The 19,216-nt window shown below is 33.7% G+C and overlaps 1 protein-coding gene across 2 annotated transcripts in view; it reads left to right on the plus strand.

Moving 5' to 3' along the window:
• Positions 1-19,216, plus strand: part of SATB2 (SATB homeobox 2) — a 217,356-nt gene that overhangs the window by 136,776 nt on the left and 61,364 nt on the right. For both annotated transcript variants that reach the window (XM_031960233.1, XM_012544916.3), the window contains exons 8-9: positions 9,465-9,677; positions 15,363-15,518. In XM_031960233.1, coding sequence (XP_031816093.1) covers positions 9,465-9,677; positions 15,363-15,518 — 369 coding nt within the window. The remainder of the gene's footprint in view (positions 1-9,464; positions 9,678-15,362; positions 15,519-19,216) is intronic.

Genomic DNA, 19,216 nt, shown 5'->3' on the forward strand with positions numbered 1-19,216 from the left:
TTACAGAAATGAAAACAATCTCCAGCTAGTTTGAGCCTCTCTCTAAATAGAATCACTTAGGTTTGTCTGGATCAGTTTCCTCAGCACACACCTGGTGTATATCACTTTAAAAAATAAATTATGCCTCATTAAATTACAATTAAATGGAATCATGATTATTTGTTTTTCTGGAAGGAAGATGTTTTGCATATTGAAAGCCTAATTTGTTGCAGGTGACAAAAAGGCTGAACAGATTATCTAATATCACTTCATTTTTTGAGGGGGGAGGAGGTTATGCTTGTTTGTTATTTTGTCTAAAGTTCAATAACTCAGAATTATAGACATGAAATATCTTATGTTTTAAATTTTAAAAACATCATGTCATCTAAAACTTGATCATTTTTATTTTCTGTTGATTTAGCTTTGATATTTTTTTATTTTCTTTGGACATTTAGAAAAAAGAGAATTTTTCTGATTTCATGCTGTTATTCTGTTTGCTGAAGAAGTCTTTCAATAGAAATAAAATAAAATGTTTAAAGAGATTTCTTAATACTATTTTATAAATAACTTTTACAAAAGTTCTATCAATAGATTTAATTTGGAGTTGATGAGAAGAATAGGTTCTGAGATAAATGATTAGGGGAAGTCTAATCTGAAATGTAGCATGTAGTCTCAGGAGATAGTTTTTAATGCTCAGGTTATTGGGTGGAAAACTCTTAAAAAAGCATCCCAAGCACACTACTTTGAAGCCTAAAATTTTCAAGTTGAGAGAAACTTGAAGGATCTAATCCAGTCAACTTATTTCTCACTTGAAAAATATTGATATGTTAAATAACTTGTCCATTTTGTGAAGTCATGCCCTATCCAAGGTACTTTACAACTTTAGTTTTTGCATAGGATACCTATGAATAGCTACCATTTCAATCCCACTTTAGGGCAATGATCTTAAAATCATTGTAAAATGTTCCTATAAAACAATCCTGGTAGGTTTATAGTACAAATAATGCTCACTTATGGGTGATGAAAAAAGAGGGGGGAGCACTTTGAGAGTTCTAATCACTTTAGTATGAAGTGTCAGAGCTAGGGCTTTAAACCCATTTCTAAGCTTTGGAACTGAAAGAACTTGAGAGACCAGTTCTAATCACAGCTTTAGAATGTTGTCAGAGTGACTTTTGGGAGAAGAGGGCTCAAAACAGCAACTTAAAAAATCTTTAAAATTCCTTATAAGAATTCTATCAATAAAGAATTAAAAAGATGTCACTGGTGGGGGCAAAGAAGAAGAGATTTTGAGGTTGTCAAGTGTTTTGGGAAGGTCTAGGGATTAAAGCAAATTGTTCACATGGAAAACTAAGAAATATGTTTTAAAAAGAGACATTATCCTAGACTCTATAACCATTTCTGAAGGATATTTAACCAATATAAATAATTCACTTAAGAAAGAAACCAAAAAGTGCCTAGAAAATTGCTTCACCCAATAAACAATTGATATGGCAACCAAAAGCAGTACTGGCTTGCAGTATAAATTTATTTATAAGACAGTTGTTGTGAGGCTCAAATAAGATAACGCATGCAAAACACTGTAAATCTTAAAACACTAAATTATTATTATAGTTGTAATTATCATCTTACATAATATAAGAAAGGAAGAATATGAGTAATGTTGCATCATAAAATGATGAGAAGCAGTATAGGAAAAAAATTATATATAGCTCATTGAAAGACCCAACTAAGCAAAATTGTCTCACAAATATTTGACAGTGAAATTTGGAGGACCACAGATAAGTGAAAAAGGTCTGCCAATGATTGATTCTAAAGCAAACCTCTGTGTCTGCCATATTTGAACTCTAATAATATAATTTTTGATATGCTATATAATGAAGTAGAAATAAAGAAAACAAAGATAGGAAGACCAGGCAGACTAGAAAAGCATGAATAAGTGACTGTATGAATGAAAAATCATTTATAAAGAATTTAATATAAATAAATCACTGTAAGAGGCTATAGGGAAAGAAATAGAAAAACAAGACATTTTTTGCTTGCAAGGAGTTCATATTGTAGTAAAGGGAGAAAACTGATTTAGCTTTCAATTAGAAGATGGTCATCTTGATGGCCCAATGGTTAGAAGGCTGAATCTAAAGTCAGGAAGATTGATTTTTCCAAGTTCAAATCTCACCTCAGACAATGACTATCTGTGTGACCCTTGTCAAGTCCTTTAACACTGCTTGCCTCAGTTTCCTCATCTGTGAAATAAGGGGGAGAAAAATGGCAAATTGATAACTTTGCCAAGATTACCCCAAATAGAGTCTTGAAGAGTTGGACATTACTGAAAAACCATTGAACAACACTAGTTAGATGGGAAGAATTAAATAAATTGTTAGATTATTTAAATATGATTTATAGAGCAATACATTCTCAAAAAGTGCTTCTTGTTGATGTCAAAATCAAATTATTCATGGAAGAAATATTAATAGAAAGAACTTCTTGACTCTCTTCTTACTAGTATCAAATGAGACAAAGTAGGGAGATCAATATCTACAGAACCTAGTCACTGTCCTAGAGAATGTCTAGTCCAGAGTTCTATCTAGATGAAAGCTTCTATATGGATGATAACATTTTCCAGATGTTTGTGTTGGCACATGATATTGTGTTGATTACATTAATCCTCAGAACATTGCAGAGACTGTTTTATTAGATCTTTAAGAGTAAAAAGGAGCTTGGCCTAAGAATGCAGGCAGAAAAACAATAACTACAGCTTGATGAATTTGATGAACAATGCCTATTGTTAATATCCCAAAATGTATCTGACAAAACATACAAGTGGCTCATTTTCTATATATCTTTCCATCTCTTTTGGCACCATATACAGATGCTGAATTGGGCCTTGAAAGGAATGGGAAGAGAATGGGCTAAATAATCTTTGAGAAAGTGTTCAATTACCTCCCATTAACAGCCTTTAAGCATCTTCTTGAAAAAGAGGTTTATTTTTATAATAACATTCTTCTGGTGATTTTGAATGATACATATAATAGAATACAGCAGTAACCAAAGAACTACTGTGCTACTACCCACAAAGCTTTGAAGAGGTATTTGGCAGGTGTGAGTTAGAAGTACTTTACCAAAAAATGTCCTTCAAGAATGTCAGCAGAGTAGAAAAGGAGGTGGACCAGCTGTGGCAAGAGTGATGGATACCTGTGGAAAAGTCTATATGCTCCTTTGGTTTCTAATCAGGGTCAAGAAATCCAAAGCAAATCTCCACTCTAGTAGTGTGAAGAAAAGTTGTTTAGGATTAGAGAATTTGACTAGCTTGCAATCCATGTTATAAAGGGATACTTGTTAAGGTCACAAATTTATCAAAATATCATAGTTGAAAGAGAAGCAGATAGAGATGAAAATGTGCTAGTCTTATATATAGGCTTAGCAGATTTCACAGGACTAGGGATTGAAACTAGATGTTCATACTGTGAACAGTTGAGGGGCAGCTAGGAGGTGCCAATCATTCTAAAGCTAGATGTTCATATTTGAACAGTTGTGGGGCAGCTAGAAGGCACCAAGAATTTTAAAGCAAAAGAAAGCAAAGACTCTAAAGAGCAAAAGTCCTGGAGTCAGGAGGGTCTGAGTTCAAATCTCAGCCTCAGACATTTAACACTTAATATCTGTACAGACCTGGACAAATCACTTATTAAAAAAAATAATAAAAGATGTCGATCTGTAAACAATTAAGTCAGAGAAGAGTTCCTATGTAAACATGGTTGAGAAAGTAATACTACTTAATAGAAAAGAATAGAGGGTTTTTTGTTTGTTTTGATTTGTTTTGTTTTAGCAATGCAGGAAATTTAATGTGTTCATGCTAATTTGTTGATTATTGAGAAAATAGTATGTTGCAATATTAAAAAAAAAAAACTTTTCACCTAAAGATTAAAAACAGAAGAAAATTTTAAAGTATAAGGTAATTTCAATTGCTCTAAATAAATTTAGAGAATACTTTGTGCTATATATGTATAGCACATTCTTTAAAAACATTTTTATAAGACCTTATTATGTCTCATTTCTAGTGTCTCCTACCTACTCTCACCTAGTGAACCATTAAAAAAATATAAAACCCTTCTTAAGAAATATTTATAGTCTATTACCTCTCTAGACAGAAATAAGTAGTGTGTTTCACCTATAGTCTTCTGGATATGTTGTCCATCATTGTTCCAATCAGAGTTCTAAAGCCTTTTAAAATTGTTTTTCTTTATAATGTCATATAAATTGTTTTCCTATTATTGCTCTCTTAACTTTGTCAATTCATTTGCGGTCTTCCCAGTTTCTTTTGAAACTATTTTGTCATTTCTCACTTAATTCTAATAGTCTATTATGTTCTTCTAACATAACTCATTTAGCCATTCCCCAGTAGATGGGCACTCCTTCCTTTTCTTATACACATTTTTGCTTATATAGATCCTTTTTCTATATAAATTATTCTTTAGTTTAAAAGTGAATTGAAGTTATAGTTTGACATGTGTGCTTAATAAATAGAAATCAATCTCAAGCAGCTAGCATAATGATTTGTACATAACTGTTTAATAAATACATAATTGATCTTGATTTTTATTAGTATTGTATTATTTATTTTTATTTATTATATTGTAAATTATTCTTAATAGTTTAATTTTTATTTAATGTTCCCTACATTCTACTATTCCTAGAAATAATATAAAAACTGATAATTCCACAGGATGGATCTATGGGGATTTAAAAAAAATGTTCATTGTATGTCTATCTCTTCAACACCCTATGTGCCCTGGCACATACTCACATCCAAAAATGCCCCACAGAGAACTGGTGTTAGACATTCTGTTGCCCTGTGCAAATGTCGCCTCCCATACAATAAACATGTTTCCTAGGCTTACATAGCCTTGGCTAATCTGAGGAAGGAACTGTAATCATCTGTCCCTTGAGAAGGCTATCCTAGTTGCCTGAGATGAGGAAAATACATAATGATCACTTTACTCAATAACTACAATATGTTTTATTATCATTGATACAAAAATTTAATAAGCCACATCCTAGTTGATTTATGAATTTTTAAAATTTATATTCTCTTCAGTATTAGCATGCTTTTTTTCCCCCTCTGAGTTCTCCACTCACCTTTCCTAAAGCAAAAAAAGATTTTGCTGTATTTAGGCATTAAATGACATTTCCTTTTTCTCTAGCAACATAATCATACTGTCAGAAATGATACCTTCTTCTTGGTTGATTAATAATCAGAGCTCTAGATGTTATGGTGCTAAATGTTTCTGTTAGAGAAATGATTAATGTGGACTTTATTTATAACTGTTTAATTTTATATAGATTTATTTTCCTTGCTAATTAAGTTCAGTAATTTGTTATTACTTATCATTTATTATTTATTATTTTTGTTTTTTTTTTCAATTGAGAGCTAAGATTTTGGGAACTCACAATTCAGTAATCCCCTCCACTGTCGCAGGTTTAATCTTGAGAGTTTCCTGGGGCACTGAGAGATTAAATAACTTACTCATGGCCACACAACTATTATGTGTAAGAAGAAATTAAATGAGGCTTTTTGATCCCAGTGTTACCCTTTGAATGTTATGCCACATAATCTCTTATGATATGGATCCAATTTTTCTTCTCTTTTAGGATTTTTTTTTAATGAGCCAGATCAACATTTCCAATTCATGAGATTAAAAATTTAGGCAAAGCTACAGGAGTGGTGTGCCATTTTCTTCTGCATTTTACAGATGAATAAACTAAGGCAAACAGGGTAAAGTGACTTATTCAAGGTCACACACTAGTCAATGGCTGAGGCCAGATTTGAATTCAGCATCTTCAGTCTTCCTGACTCCAGGCCTGGTATTTTCATTGTGCCACCTAGCTGCTCCCAAAATTTAGAAAACATCAATTAAATCAGCCTAGACTGTCTGAATTTAAAGAGCTAAATCAAAACAAGCAAAAAGATTCATGCATATGTACAACAAAACACTTTCCATCCTTTTGTCACAAACTATTGACTGCATGTAGGAAAAATAATGTCATTTTGCCAAAAACAAGAGTTAGAATGATTACCATAATTGTTAATGGTTCAATTAAATATATGTTTTTATCTACATTTATGTCCATGTTCTGATTCTGCTTATGTGCCAAAGAAATGTGTGTTAACTACCTTATGAGGCTCTGAGATATAGAAAAGGGGACCTTAGAAATTATCCAGTTGAAATTTATCATTTGTAGTTGAGGAAGCTGAAGTCCATGGAATTAAAATGATTTGCTTAAATTCTTCAATGTCCAATGAGTAGTAATATTAAAGTTTAGCCTCTGATCCTCTTCTCTCCAGATTCAATATAATTTTCTAGCTGGTTATATTTGTGATTAGATGCTCAATTAGGTGAGTAAAATAGATATTCAATCACTAACACTTTAAAATATGAAAGTTTCTCTGTTACCTTAAAACCTTTGTTAATGGAGCACTAGTTGTCATAGAAGCTGGTCTTCATTTTCATATACTTAAATTTATTTTCCTATGAGCTTATCCAGTAGATCAGAAACTGGAGAATGTATGTGACTTAAAGGTCAGATATATTTAAAAGTCATACAGAATACAATTACTTATGAATGTCATAGTATCATAGTATAGTTTGCCATAACAGGCCCATGATTTTTAATTACTTGAAACTAGTAATTAAGATATAATTTTTAGCTTCAGTTTGCTACTATTAAACAAAAAAGAACATTTTTATAATCTGTTCATCTTCTATACAAAGCATCTACTTGAAGGTACGTTATAATTTGCTCTGGCTATACTTACCAGAATCATCTCATAAGAGATTTAGCCTTAAAAATATGTCTGAGGCATGTTGATTATTGCCACTAAATATTAAAATTTTATTTTCTATCATGAAGATTACTGAGATGCAAAGAAATAAAGTTTTAATAACTTGAGATTTTCTGAAGTACTGTAATGTAAACATTCCTTACATAACAGTGTTCTTTAAAGAATATACCAGAGAGACAGATGATACAGTGGATAGATTTACTAGCCTTCAAGTCAGGCGGACCTAAGTTCAAATCCAGACTTCTGACAATTGACACTTACTTAATTAACCATGTGACCCTAGGCAAGTTACTTAACCCCAATTGCCTTGTAGAATAGAAAAAAAGGAAATATTTTTTTAAAGTATACACTAGAGAATTTTTTTCCTCTTTGATGATGCTGTAAGTTTGTGTTGAGATGAACTCTATAGGAAATATAACTTAAAGCAGAATTGACTTCTGATTTTAGAAAGAAAAAAAAAAACAAATTATTTAGTACAAGCTTTTCTGGGAGCCAGGAGTACCACTTGCTGCTTCTAAGAGTGTGAAAAGAAATCTGGATTTCCCCAGAACCCATTCACTTACAGGCTATTTTTACATGCATATTCACAAATGTGTGCATGCACACATGGACTTCTATAAATGTTCTTAAGCTTTACAAAATTGTACATTGAATTCTTATTCTTATCTTGTGAAGTAAGACCTTTGTTGTCAGTTACATTTCATCTCAAAGATATTCAATCACTTTTCAATAGGGCCTTCTCTACTAAATTTGATAAATGATTTTCTTACTAAGAATCAGTTATGCCGACTCTTCCAAGTCAAGTCAACGTGCCTCAAACTATCTTGCCACTCAAGTCACAGAGATAGTAGATAGTATGTCAGTTGTAATTACTATTCTTTTCTCCTTTCCTTCTTCCCTGCCTCCATCCTCCCTTCCCTCCTTCTCTCCTTTTTTCCCCTCTCTCCCTTCCTCCTTTTTTCTTGCCTTCCTCCCTCTCTCCCTGCCTTTCTTCCTCCCTGCCTTCCTTCTTCTTTCCCTCTTTTACTGCCTTGTACATGAAGATCACAGTCATGTGATACTGTATTTTTGATTCTATTACACATTCCTATTATTTATATCATATTATTCTATTATTACTTTTCTTTTCTAATTGTATGCATAAATTAATAATAAAGTATTTAGAGTCAGCTTGTTCTCTTCATACTTTTGTTTACTACTCTCAATATAGGTGATCTCAGTGGAACTGCTGACCAGCAGTGATGCTTCTAAGTGTTAGTAAACTCCAAATAGATGGCTTTTGAAGCAGCTCAGATTCCAATTCTTTGAGACTCTCCCATTCTCAGGCCTATTTTTCATTAATCAAACTTGCTTCCTTCTGTGCATTTTGCTATAACATTTACCCTTACTTCCTTGCATATGTATCAATATTTCATTTAAACCTATATCTTTGAACAGTTATTTCAGAAAGATTGTAACATTTTCAAAATGAAATGTATTTGATCTTTTTGTAGCATTTGGTACCTGCCAGTATATGGAAAGATAATTAGATTTATAATCCTAGGATCTGGGATCAAATCATAGAATTTTTAAAAAAATTTTATTTACTGGTGGTGTGATCTTGGGCAAGTCATTAATCTATTTTCAGCCTCAGTTCCCTCCCCACCCCACCCCAGGAAAATAAAGGAAATAAAATAAAACAAAGAGGTTGGTCTAGATTCTAGCTTCTTCATCTGTGATTTTTAACCTTATATGGGATTCTATAACTGAATGTGTGTGTGGGGGGTCACAAAATTATAATTTATTATAAGCAAATGTTTGATTTCTATACTTCTTTTCTGTAGCTTTATATCCAGCATCATATAAAAATTTCTTGGGCAAAAAAAGGTTTTTGAGTGGAAAAAGTTTAAGAAGGCCTGGTCTAGATACAGGTCTCTTCCTGTATCTAGGAAGAGACCTTTTTGAGGTCTCTTCCAGATCTATATTTTTTATCTTATTTGTTGTAATGATTGTTTCCATGCTGTTATTTGAGTGATACTTGATATCCTTAGACTTAACTATCTCATATTGTTTACTTATGGAAGCAATTGAAGGGTTAACATTTTTTTGCTTCTTCAGTAAGGTCTTACATTTTGCTTTCTGTCACAAATTTACACACAAGTGACATCCACGAGAAAACAGTGGCCAGTCACAGAAACTCAGCCAAACTTTTTTTTTAATCGATGTAAATCTCCTGTGCCGTTTAAATGTCGGAACTAAATTTACCAAACTTGGCAGATATGTAAAGCTGAGCAGGACTGCCAAGTGTTCCCAGTTTCAAGCAGAGATAGTTCTAACAGTTCCTGAAATACTTGTAGGAGGCACCTGGTGGTAATTGCAGTTTCACAATTCTTCCCAAGCGCCTACCTTGCTATCTGGCATCTCTGCACACAGATGATTATTACAGTGATGATAAAGTGTCAGAATAGAACAGTCCCAAAATAAAGCTCAGCCCCCAGAAGATAAACACATTCCCACAAAATATCCCCACTGGAGAACCCTTAGGAATCAGAGAGAGGTTCCTGACATCACAGCCCAGCTGGTTATAACAAACATATTAAACACACACATGCATACACACATGCACACACACACACACAGTTTCTTTAATTTTTTTTTAATTTTCAACCAGGGATTGTTGTCTGAAATTCTGCGTAAGGAAGAAGACCCTAGGACAGCCTCCCAATCTCTCTTGGTAAACCTGAGGGCCATGCAAAATTTTCTCAATCTGCCAGAAGTTGAAAGGGATCGTATCTATCAGGATGAGAGAGAGAGAAGCATGAACCCCAATGTGAGCATGGTATCTTCAGCCTCCAGCAGTCCAAGCTCCTCCAGAACTCCCCAGGTAAGATTGTAGTCTTATTATCCTTTTTTTTTATCTTTCCTAGTAGACAATTTTCTGGCACCATTGACATACTTCACTACCAAAATATGGGTATGATGAGCCATAGGTAACCATAATTGATTGAATAAATCAATATTTTGATTGGATAACATTGAATAACAACAATGACCATAAAGTGGTGTAGTGATTACACTCCTTTAGATGATTCCTCTTAGACTATATAGATTTCATTATTCCAACTTCTATCTTACATTTTCTTGCCTGACACAGCTGTGAAAGAGGAAACAAAAGAGGAAGGGATGCTAGATGGTTGGAGCTCAAAATATTTGGGAATTTTATACAATGAAATTTAATGATGGGCTTCCCTAAGTATAAAAAAATAGATTTGATGAGGCAGGAAGGTAACTATTTGCTATTACTCCTTAGATTGGCCTAACTATAGGATGCTGTAAGCTTCAGTGACTCATTCATAATTCCATACAAAATGTGTCTTTGTAAACATTATTCTCTCCAAGAGCCTTTCCACAAAAGCCTTTACTTGGAAATCATGTGTGCTCACCAAGGTCAAGGCAATTGCAGAATTCGGAGGTGAAAATTCTAATAGATTTCTGAGCCAGCTCAGTTCCAGTTAGCAGCCTCGTCCTTCCCATTTCCTACTTTTAAAGTAATCACATGATATATAGCCATCTTGATTTAGTGTTTTTACACTATCTATAACATAAATAAGTTATAATTGTTAAACGTTTGTCATGTATACATGCTCAGTTTCTATCAATCTGATTCTGTTTATTAATTTAAATACTCTAGTTATTGATAGAACAACCCCCGAATTAGATACAAAGATAGGACTTTGTTTTAATGAAAATGCTTATGGTTATTCAATAACATTTACATCTTGATATTTTAATATATTTTCCATCTACATCTACAGAGATTACGGGGCCCTATATTTAGAGCTAGATTGGGGGCTATATAATCTACTACCCTCATTTCACATAGAATAAAGACTCAACTTCCACAAGTTTGTGACTTGCCCAAGATCATGCAGCTTGTAACTATAAGAAGTGGTATCTGGACTCAGGTTCTTTGATTATTGCTTATTTTGTCAATCAACATTTATTAAGTACACACTGTGCTGTGCTAAATGGTAGAGATACAAAAAGGAAAAAAAACAGTACATGCTCTCAAGGAGCTTAAAAATCTAATGAGGGAGACAAAATGCAAACAAATATTTGGTTGTTTTTTTTTTATTAATTTTTTGTTTGTTTTTTGTTTTGCAAGGTAATTGGGGTTAAGTGACTTGCTCAGGGTCTAACAGCTAGGAAGTGTTAAATGTCTAAGGCCAGATTTGAACTCAGGTTCTCCTGACTCCAGGGCTTACACTCTATTCATTGCACCATCTAGCTACTCCCAAATAAATATTTGTAAACAAGCTATATACAAGATACATAAGAAATAACAGAGGGAAGTCATTGGAATTAAGAAGGTTTGGGGAGGGTTTCCTGTAGAAGATGAGATTTTTAGTTGAGACTTAAAGGAAACTACAGAGATCAGTATTCAGAGCAGCAGAAGAGTGTTCTAGATGAAGTTCTTATTTTTGGGACAACCAGGAGATCAGTCTCTTGTTCCACGAGTTTGAGTTAGGGAGTAAGGTGTAAGGAGACTGGAAAGGTAGAAGGGGGCTAAGTTATAAATGGTCTTGAACACCAAGTAGAATATTTTATGTTTTCTTTTGGAGGCAGTAAGAAGACACTGGAGTTTATTGAGGGGGAAGGTGACATGATCAGACCGATGTTTTAGAAAAATAATTTTAGTGGCTGAATAGAGAATATAGAGAAGAGATAATACTTGAGGCAAGCAGACCCACCAGCAGCTGTTGCAATAATCCAGGCATGAGATGACAAGGGTTTGTGCCATAGTGACTAGAGGAGAGAAGAGGGAATATTTTAGAGATACTGCAAAGGTGAAATTGATAGTCTTGAATATGGAGGTTGAGTATTAATGAGGAGAGCAAGATGATTCCTAGGTTGGGAGCATAAGGGAGCATAAGATGATATTGCCCTCTACAGTAATAGGAAGGTAAGAAGTGGAAAAAGTTTAGAAGGAAAGATAAGTTCTGTTTTGAACACAGTGCGTTTAAGATGTCTACTGGATATCTAGTTCAAGATCTCTGAAAAGCATTGAAAGATGTGAGATTGAAGGCCAGCAGAAAAATTGGGGCAGGAAAGGTAGATTTGAAACTCATCAGTATAAAGATAGTAATTAAATTTCATGGGTGCTGATAAGTTCACCAACTAAAGTAGTCTAGATGGAAAAGAGAAGAAAGCCCAGTACAAAACCTCAGGGACACCTAAGGTTAGAGGGTGTGATTTGGAGGAAATAGACAAAGAGAGAGTAATCAGATAGGTAAGAGGAAAACCAGGAAAATAGTGTCCTGAAAACTTAGAGAGAGGAGAATATCAAAATGGAGAAAGTCATCACCACTGTCAAAGGTTTCAGAGAGGTCAAGGAGAATGAGAATTGAGAAAGGGCCATTGGATTGACAACTAAGAAATCATGGGTGACTTTGGAGAGAACAGTTTTGGTGGAATTAATAAGGTCAAAAGCCAGATTATATGAAGTTAATAAAGTAATAGGAGAGAAAGCAGAGGCACCTATTGTGGATAGAAAAGATGATAGTAGGGATAAAGGGATCAAGTGAAGATGTTTTCAGATTAAACATCAGTATACTGTAGGCAAAAGGAAATGATCTAGTAGGTGGAATGATATTGAAAATAAGTGACTCAGTAGGGATGACGGAAGAGGCAATTTTTTGGAAATGGGATGGAATGGGATCATCTGAATAAGAGGGTTTTACCCTTGATTAGGCTCAAAGCCATTTTATCACATGAGTCAGAGATGAAGGAACAGAGAAAACAGAAGATACAACATTATTTTTCCTTTAAAATATAAGGCAAGGTTCTCAGCATTGCTGATATCAAGATGTTTGCACTTTGGCTAATTATAACTTTTGCTTTTCACATACCAAAAAACATGATTTAAACAAAGAATTCCCTTTCTTGATTGCTTTGGAGATGTGTTGGTTGACATTCATTTGCAATTTTTGTGCTAGTTATTAATTGGAAAAGTTCTTAACTTTTATTGCATTTATTCACTAATATGCAGGCTCACTAAAAACAAATTCAGCATTTTATAAGAAAGTCAAATCATATTTTCTTCATTCAGTTTTACATTATTTTCCATATATTTCTTAATACTTTCTCACCACATCATTGATTTGATTATTTTGTATTTATAATCTTTATGGAAACTTTCTGACAGAAATTCTAGGAATCTTGTTGAAGACATAGTGTCTTTCAAGATGAAGTTTTCTGCAATTCCATATAGTTATTTGCTTTCTCCACACAGTTGAAAATCCTAGTTAGAAAATTCCTAGACATAAATATCCTTTGGAGACCATTTTAATTTCAGAGATTTCTGAGCAGTTTTAAAAATAATTTTGATTATTTAAAAGTGTTGTATGAATGTCGTCAAAACACTATTTGGTCATTCTCTTGATCCTTTTAATGTTTGAGTGAAAGATGAATAATTATGCACTTAAAATACATTGAAAACTTAGTTTCACCTGTGACAAATGGCCTAGAGAAATCATATGTTTTTCTCACAACCAGCCACTTTGGTCATCTAACCATATGTCTTCTTTTTACCTCTCCTGTATTTTTTTAAAGAATAGCATCTCAATGCAGTCAGAAAAAGTCTTTTATGTGCTCTATAACAATATTATCAATTTAAAAAGAAATATTCCTCCATGAATCAATCTGAAATAATTCCCTGCCTTTCCTCTCTTAATTAACTCTTTAGTTGGCAGCCCCTGATTCCCAAAGGATATCTCTTTTGTTCCTCTGTAACTGCACTCAGCAAGTATTTATTAAATACTGATGATGTGAAAGCATATTTTGAGTCATATTGGCAGTAATATCCCTTTCATCTCAAAAGCCATGATCTTATAAACTGAAGAGTAGGATTTTTCCTTATCATGAAGGTAAGAGATGGAGACATCTTTTGAGATTACTCTTAGGAGGAAGTTAGGTTTTTCAATTAGAAAAGAAGTCAAAAATCATTGGAGCTTTTTGAGGGAGAGTATAGGACATGGTAGATGTCATTTTTGATTATAAGGTACCATAGAGATAACAGGGAGACTGAAAAAAAGGAAATGAATCTAGGACTTGTTGAAAAAATTAAATGAAGAAGTAGGTTTGGTTTATTTGTAAAAAGACAAAGGAGATGAGTTAGACCATTGGTGGTTTAGATGAAGTCTGCATTTTCTAATCTAAGTTACTTTTCACTGTTTAACATTACTTTGTGAAATGAAATTGTTAAACAAATATCAGGAAGGGAAGGGAAGGCACTGATGTGAGATCACCAGGGCCAGCTTCAAGAAGCCATTATAAGCATTCTCATGTGGATATCCCAGTGGCCCTCTCCTCCCCACCCCCGCCCATCTTTTGTGCTTTACATGTTCCTCTAAATTTGTAAGTAGTTGTATATCATATATCCTTCTAGACCTAGGCACAGTCCAAGCCAAGGGATAATCCTTCCATGGGCAATGTAGCAGAGAGAAAATGTGAGATATTTCTTCTTTTCTTGGGTTAGAGAGTCACTAAGAGTTGGAGGTTCTATGGAGAGTAAGGAAGCTTTCTTCCACAAAGAAAATCTGAGTTCAGATGATATCTGTTATTGACTATAATTTGTTGCTCAGCCTGTCAGTCACTGATTGGTTCTAAGAAGGCAACAGTTGAAAGCTGTAACCCCAGACTGTTGTCTCTCTTCATCAAAGTCTTACTGAGAAGGACCTCTTTTGAAATGGGAATCAAAACCTGTAGCAGCCTTGTGGATAAAATTGATGCAAACATTTTAGGGTTATGACAATCCTGAGCAGCACAGATACCTTTTATATTGTCCTTCATTTGTCTCTGAAGCTGATGGGAAATCATTCAATTAAAACGAACATGACAGAATACATAAAATCACAATATGAGTTTAAGAAAATGAAAAAGGCACATCAAAGGCATTCTGAAGCCTGGTTTTATGAAATGAAATTTTGTTTCATTTCCACTGATTTCCTAGGTGAAATTAGGTGACTGTCTGGATAGCATAATGATGATAATGATGAGAAACCATACATACTCAAATGTCATATGTATAGTTTTAATAAAGAATGAGAGAGACTCAGGGGAGTGCATTAAATTGAGTAATAATTTATTATTTAGAGACCTCTTCCCATTTACTCATTTTTTATGGGAGAATTGGTTCTTCCTTTAAGGTTTGCCATTTTTAGTAGGAAAAAGAGTAACTCAATATGTATTTTATAGTTTAATTTTCCAATCAGACTTTAATGATTGCTGATAGTTCAGTGCCCAGGCTACCTGTCTTACCTGTGAACCATTCAGTAGACAATGAGTAAGAGGGAGAATACAATGTTGACAGGGCCTTGAACGTCCTATAGGAATGCACTGCAATTATTTCCAATCACAATTAACCTGATTAGAATAATGGACAGGAAGTGTCCCTCTGTAGCTAATGCAGTTTGGCATCAGCTGACTGAAATCCTTTGATAATTTCTGCACAGATGGCTGGGCTGAAAGCAGCACTTTTTTAATTATTATTTTCATGGTCTCTTGGTAGGCCAAAACCTCGACACCGACAACAGACCTCCCCATTAAGGTGGAAGGCGCCAACGTCAACATCACAGCTGCCATTTATGACGAGATCCAACAGGAGATGAAAAGGGCCAAGGTATCTCAGGCCCTGTTTGCCAAAGTGGCTGCCAATAAAAGTCAGGTGAGTGTTTTTTTTTTTTAAAGAGCAAATGCTAAGGCTGGAATTAGACCTTTTTCCTCCTCCCACCAATAAAAATACATCTGTTCCTATAATAATAATAACAATAATAATCCCCAGGGAATCTGTCATGTTTTGCCTTTTGTCTTCAGCATGGCTTACATTATAGTTTGCTTTTACTTTCAACAGAGGACAAAATAGAATCCAATTCATAATACAGAGTTAAATATTATATCTACATATGCACATCTACATTAGATATATGTATGTACATATATATTTATGCATATAGCTATGTGCATATATATGACAAAAGGCAACTCTGTATTCTCCATTCTTCCAAAATTCTCAGACTTGGTCTTCTTGATGTATGCAAGCTAGATATTGAATGAACAAAACAGCATACTTACAGGATTATAGCCAGGTAACTTCACCTCCTTCCTTATTCCCAGCAGGGGAATGACTGACTTTGTTATAATAACTACTTCTCACAAGCCCTTGAGACACCTTGGGATGTCAGGTGTTTCTTTTATGTGTAGAATACAGTTGTTTTTCCTGCAGAAAACATTCATGGGGGAGTCCAGAGTAAGTGCTAAAATCCTTAAAGGGAAAAAAATAGCTTATCCAGTAACATTTTTTCAGAGTATGGGAAGTGTGGTGAAAGTGGGACTCTGGGGAAAAGGGTAGACAGCTGCTTAGGTTTTTTTTTTTTCTTTTTTTTTTAAGCAGTTCTACTTGACAGGATATTATCTATCTAAACTTGTTTAGCTTTTGACCCATCCCAGGATCAGTATATTTAAGATCATATTTGCTTATGACTGGGGGGAACTTCTGAAAAATATATCTTGGAATAAATACAATTTGGTGAACACATATGCCTGAGTCAGGATCTCTTTGTGCTTAGATTCTTGGCTCTGACTGTCTCTTTCTGACCTTGAATGAATAACAGACCTTTCCATTCTGTCTTTTATTCAATAATGACATGGAGTTTGTCATTTACCATGTCTTTAGTTGGAGAGAAAGGCAGTTTATTGAATTTTTTTGAATCAAAAAAGAACATAATTCAATTTTTTAAATAAAAATACATATACAAAATTGAGAGAAATCTAAATAAACCATTACAAATAACAATATACTTGTAGGATAAGCTTTCTCATATTGTTTTAAAAGTAATATAATGTGATTTAGTTTTAAGGTACAATACAGGGTTGATATTTCTTCTATTAATGGTGCTCATTGAAAAAAAAAGGAATTTGAATGTGCCAACTCTATATCCTAGTGTTCTTTTAGGATGAATATCCTTATCATTGAAGTCCATGAATTATAACTTGCAAAACATGAAGTCCAGAAATATTATGAAATACATAAAAAGAAATGCTATTTAAACCTCTTAAGCAGTTAAATGCATAAAATCCCAAGTACCACATGGCAAACTATAATGAGAGTTGGGGCTGCTAAATGAATAAAGCTGTTAAATGCATAATGCCACTTGGCAAAACTACTGTGCGTTTAATGGTTTTCCACTGTGTAATAAATGACATATGTGGTCAATGTGCAGTGTGGGTAAAAGCTACACAATTGATTTTGCAAACCTGTGTCTTATTTGTCACTTCATGTAAATATCAGCATTTTACATTGTTCTCCAAATGCATGCTTTTATAAGAAACCTTCAAGAATAACTGAGTACCACAGTCTGTGAATTTTGCTCAGAATGTCAGTAATCATCTGTGGATTTTATATGCTGAGTATTAGAAATAAGGAGTCACAAAATTGCCCCAATAATTTTGATAACCCAGTGATTCTGATGTCTTCCAATTAGTGAAATCTCAGCTTTGTCACTAATTGTTATTTTCCATTAAGAATTAAGGTAGTAACTTTTCCCAGAATTTGAGAGAAAAAGACAGTTTCTAGATTTTACTCTGAGTGCAAATGAAAGGAAAGCTATATTAAAACACAGATGTGTGAAGTTTTTTTTTTTTTTAATGGGGTCACATTTTAAAATTTTCATTTAGGAACTGAAGTCCTAGAACCAATTTCTGAAGGTGGTAAGTGGCCAAACTTAAAATAAAAAAAAAAAACCAATACTGTGCAAAATATACCCAATTTATATTGACAGTTTGATGAAAATGGTTTTCTTTTATATTTTCTTTTTTTGTTTAATTGTTTTCAGTCACAATTGACTCTTTATAACTGAGCTCTTCCTAAAAGAGTTTGCTAAAAACCCAAACACATAACTAATTATAGGAATTTATACATTATAAAACATGTTCTCTGACTGAATGTCTTTTGCTTGTCCTATATACCTGCTTTCTATGAAACAACACATCGAATGTCACAAATAGTATATAAGCAGGCTTTTATATAGTGAAACTTAATGGATCCCAACTCATTTGTTATGAATTTATAAAATTTTCTATAACATTTAATAATAATAGTAGCTGTATTTTTATGAAAGTTAAAAGTTTGTAAAGCATTTTATGTATGTTCTTATTTGAACTTCTTATGGCTGTTATATCTCATTGATGCTGCTAGGTGGTGTTCCTACCTTCAGGGAGTTTACATTCTATTGGGAGTGGGGAAACATGTTGCTTTTTCTTTCTAGTGATATGTTAGGGTGTGATAATAAGTGAAGATAAGACAGGCCATGTCTTCAGAACCTGCCTTTGTTCTGTCCCAGAAGCCAGTGGCAGAGAAACCACTGTAGGTATATGCACATGTAGGTACAATATCAGTTAACTGACGACTCATGTTGTAATGTCGCCATTTATATTTGGGTTTATGAAGTGCAATGTTGGTTGAAGGAAAGAAGTGGAGGAAGAATGGATGGTGTGTGGCTACAGGTGTGACCCCTTCTTTCTCCTAGAAAGAATTACAAGTAGTATTTTAATTTTCAGGAGAGTAGGAAAAATGAAGTAGGGAGTCCCACAGATAGAAGTTATAGGGATGGATTAAGTTTTGCTAGGCAAGGAATACCTGCGATTACTTACTACTTCCAATTTTTTTTTTCACTCCTTACGTAGTAATTAAAAATCCTTTGGGATTAACTAATTCCTCTTTTAAAATGCAAATGCCTCCTAAAGACATCGGTGTTAAGTTGATAATCAACTTGAATTTATTAAAATGTGAATTGTTTTTATCAGGCAAATAGGATCATTTCTAGATTAGTGAGGGAATGAGAATTTTGATTGGGATATAACAGAGAGAGAATAAATTTTGTAGGGGATGTCTGCTTGGACTGGGAACTTTGAGCAGCTAGAGAAAACCTTGGAGGATAGGGATATGGGTAAGAGACAGGTGTAAATTAAATATTTTACCTTCTTGGTAATTTTACATAATGCCCAGTTGACAGATTGTAGATCTCTGAGAATCATTGCCAGTTAAAGGTGTTGGAACATTTTGGTAAAGCTTCAGACCTCAGCTTTATTCAGTCTAGCTTGCTGTCCTCAGTCTAAGCTAATACTCTTTACCTTTTCCAGTTCAGATCTTGAATTTCATTTAATCTCCATAACTTCTAGGAGAAAGATTCCTCACTGTCTTCTTCATTATTACCAGTATGGTCTAGTATAATATTCACTAGTTATTGAGGTCTCCATATCTTTTCCCCTGTGAAAGCTGAGGGCCTTGTCTACAGTTCTCCATATAATATATTCATAATATATATTATATATTTATGTTTATATATAATTTTTTGTCATTCTTCA

This window comes from Sarcophilus harrisii, chromosome 3, assembly GCF_902635505.1.
Source record: "Sarcophilus harrisii chromosome 3, mSarHar1.11, whole genome shotgun sequence".
In the NCBI taxonomy this organism is placed as follows: domain Eukaryota; kingdom Metazoa; phylum Chordata; class Mammalia; order Dasyuromorphia; family Dasyuridae; genus Sarcophilus; species Sarcophilus harrisii.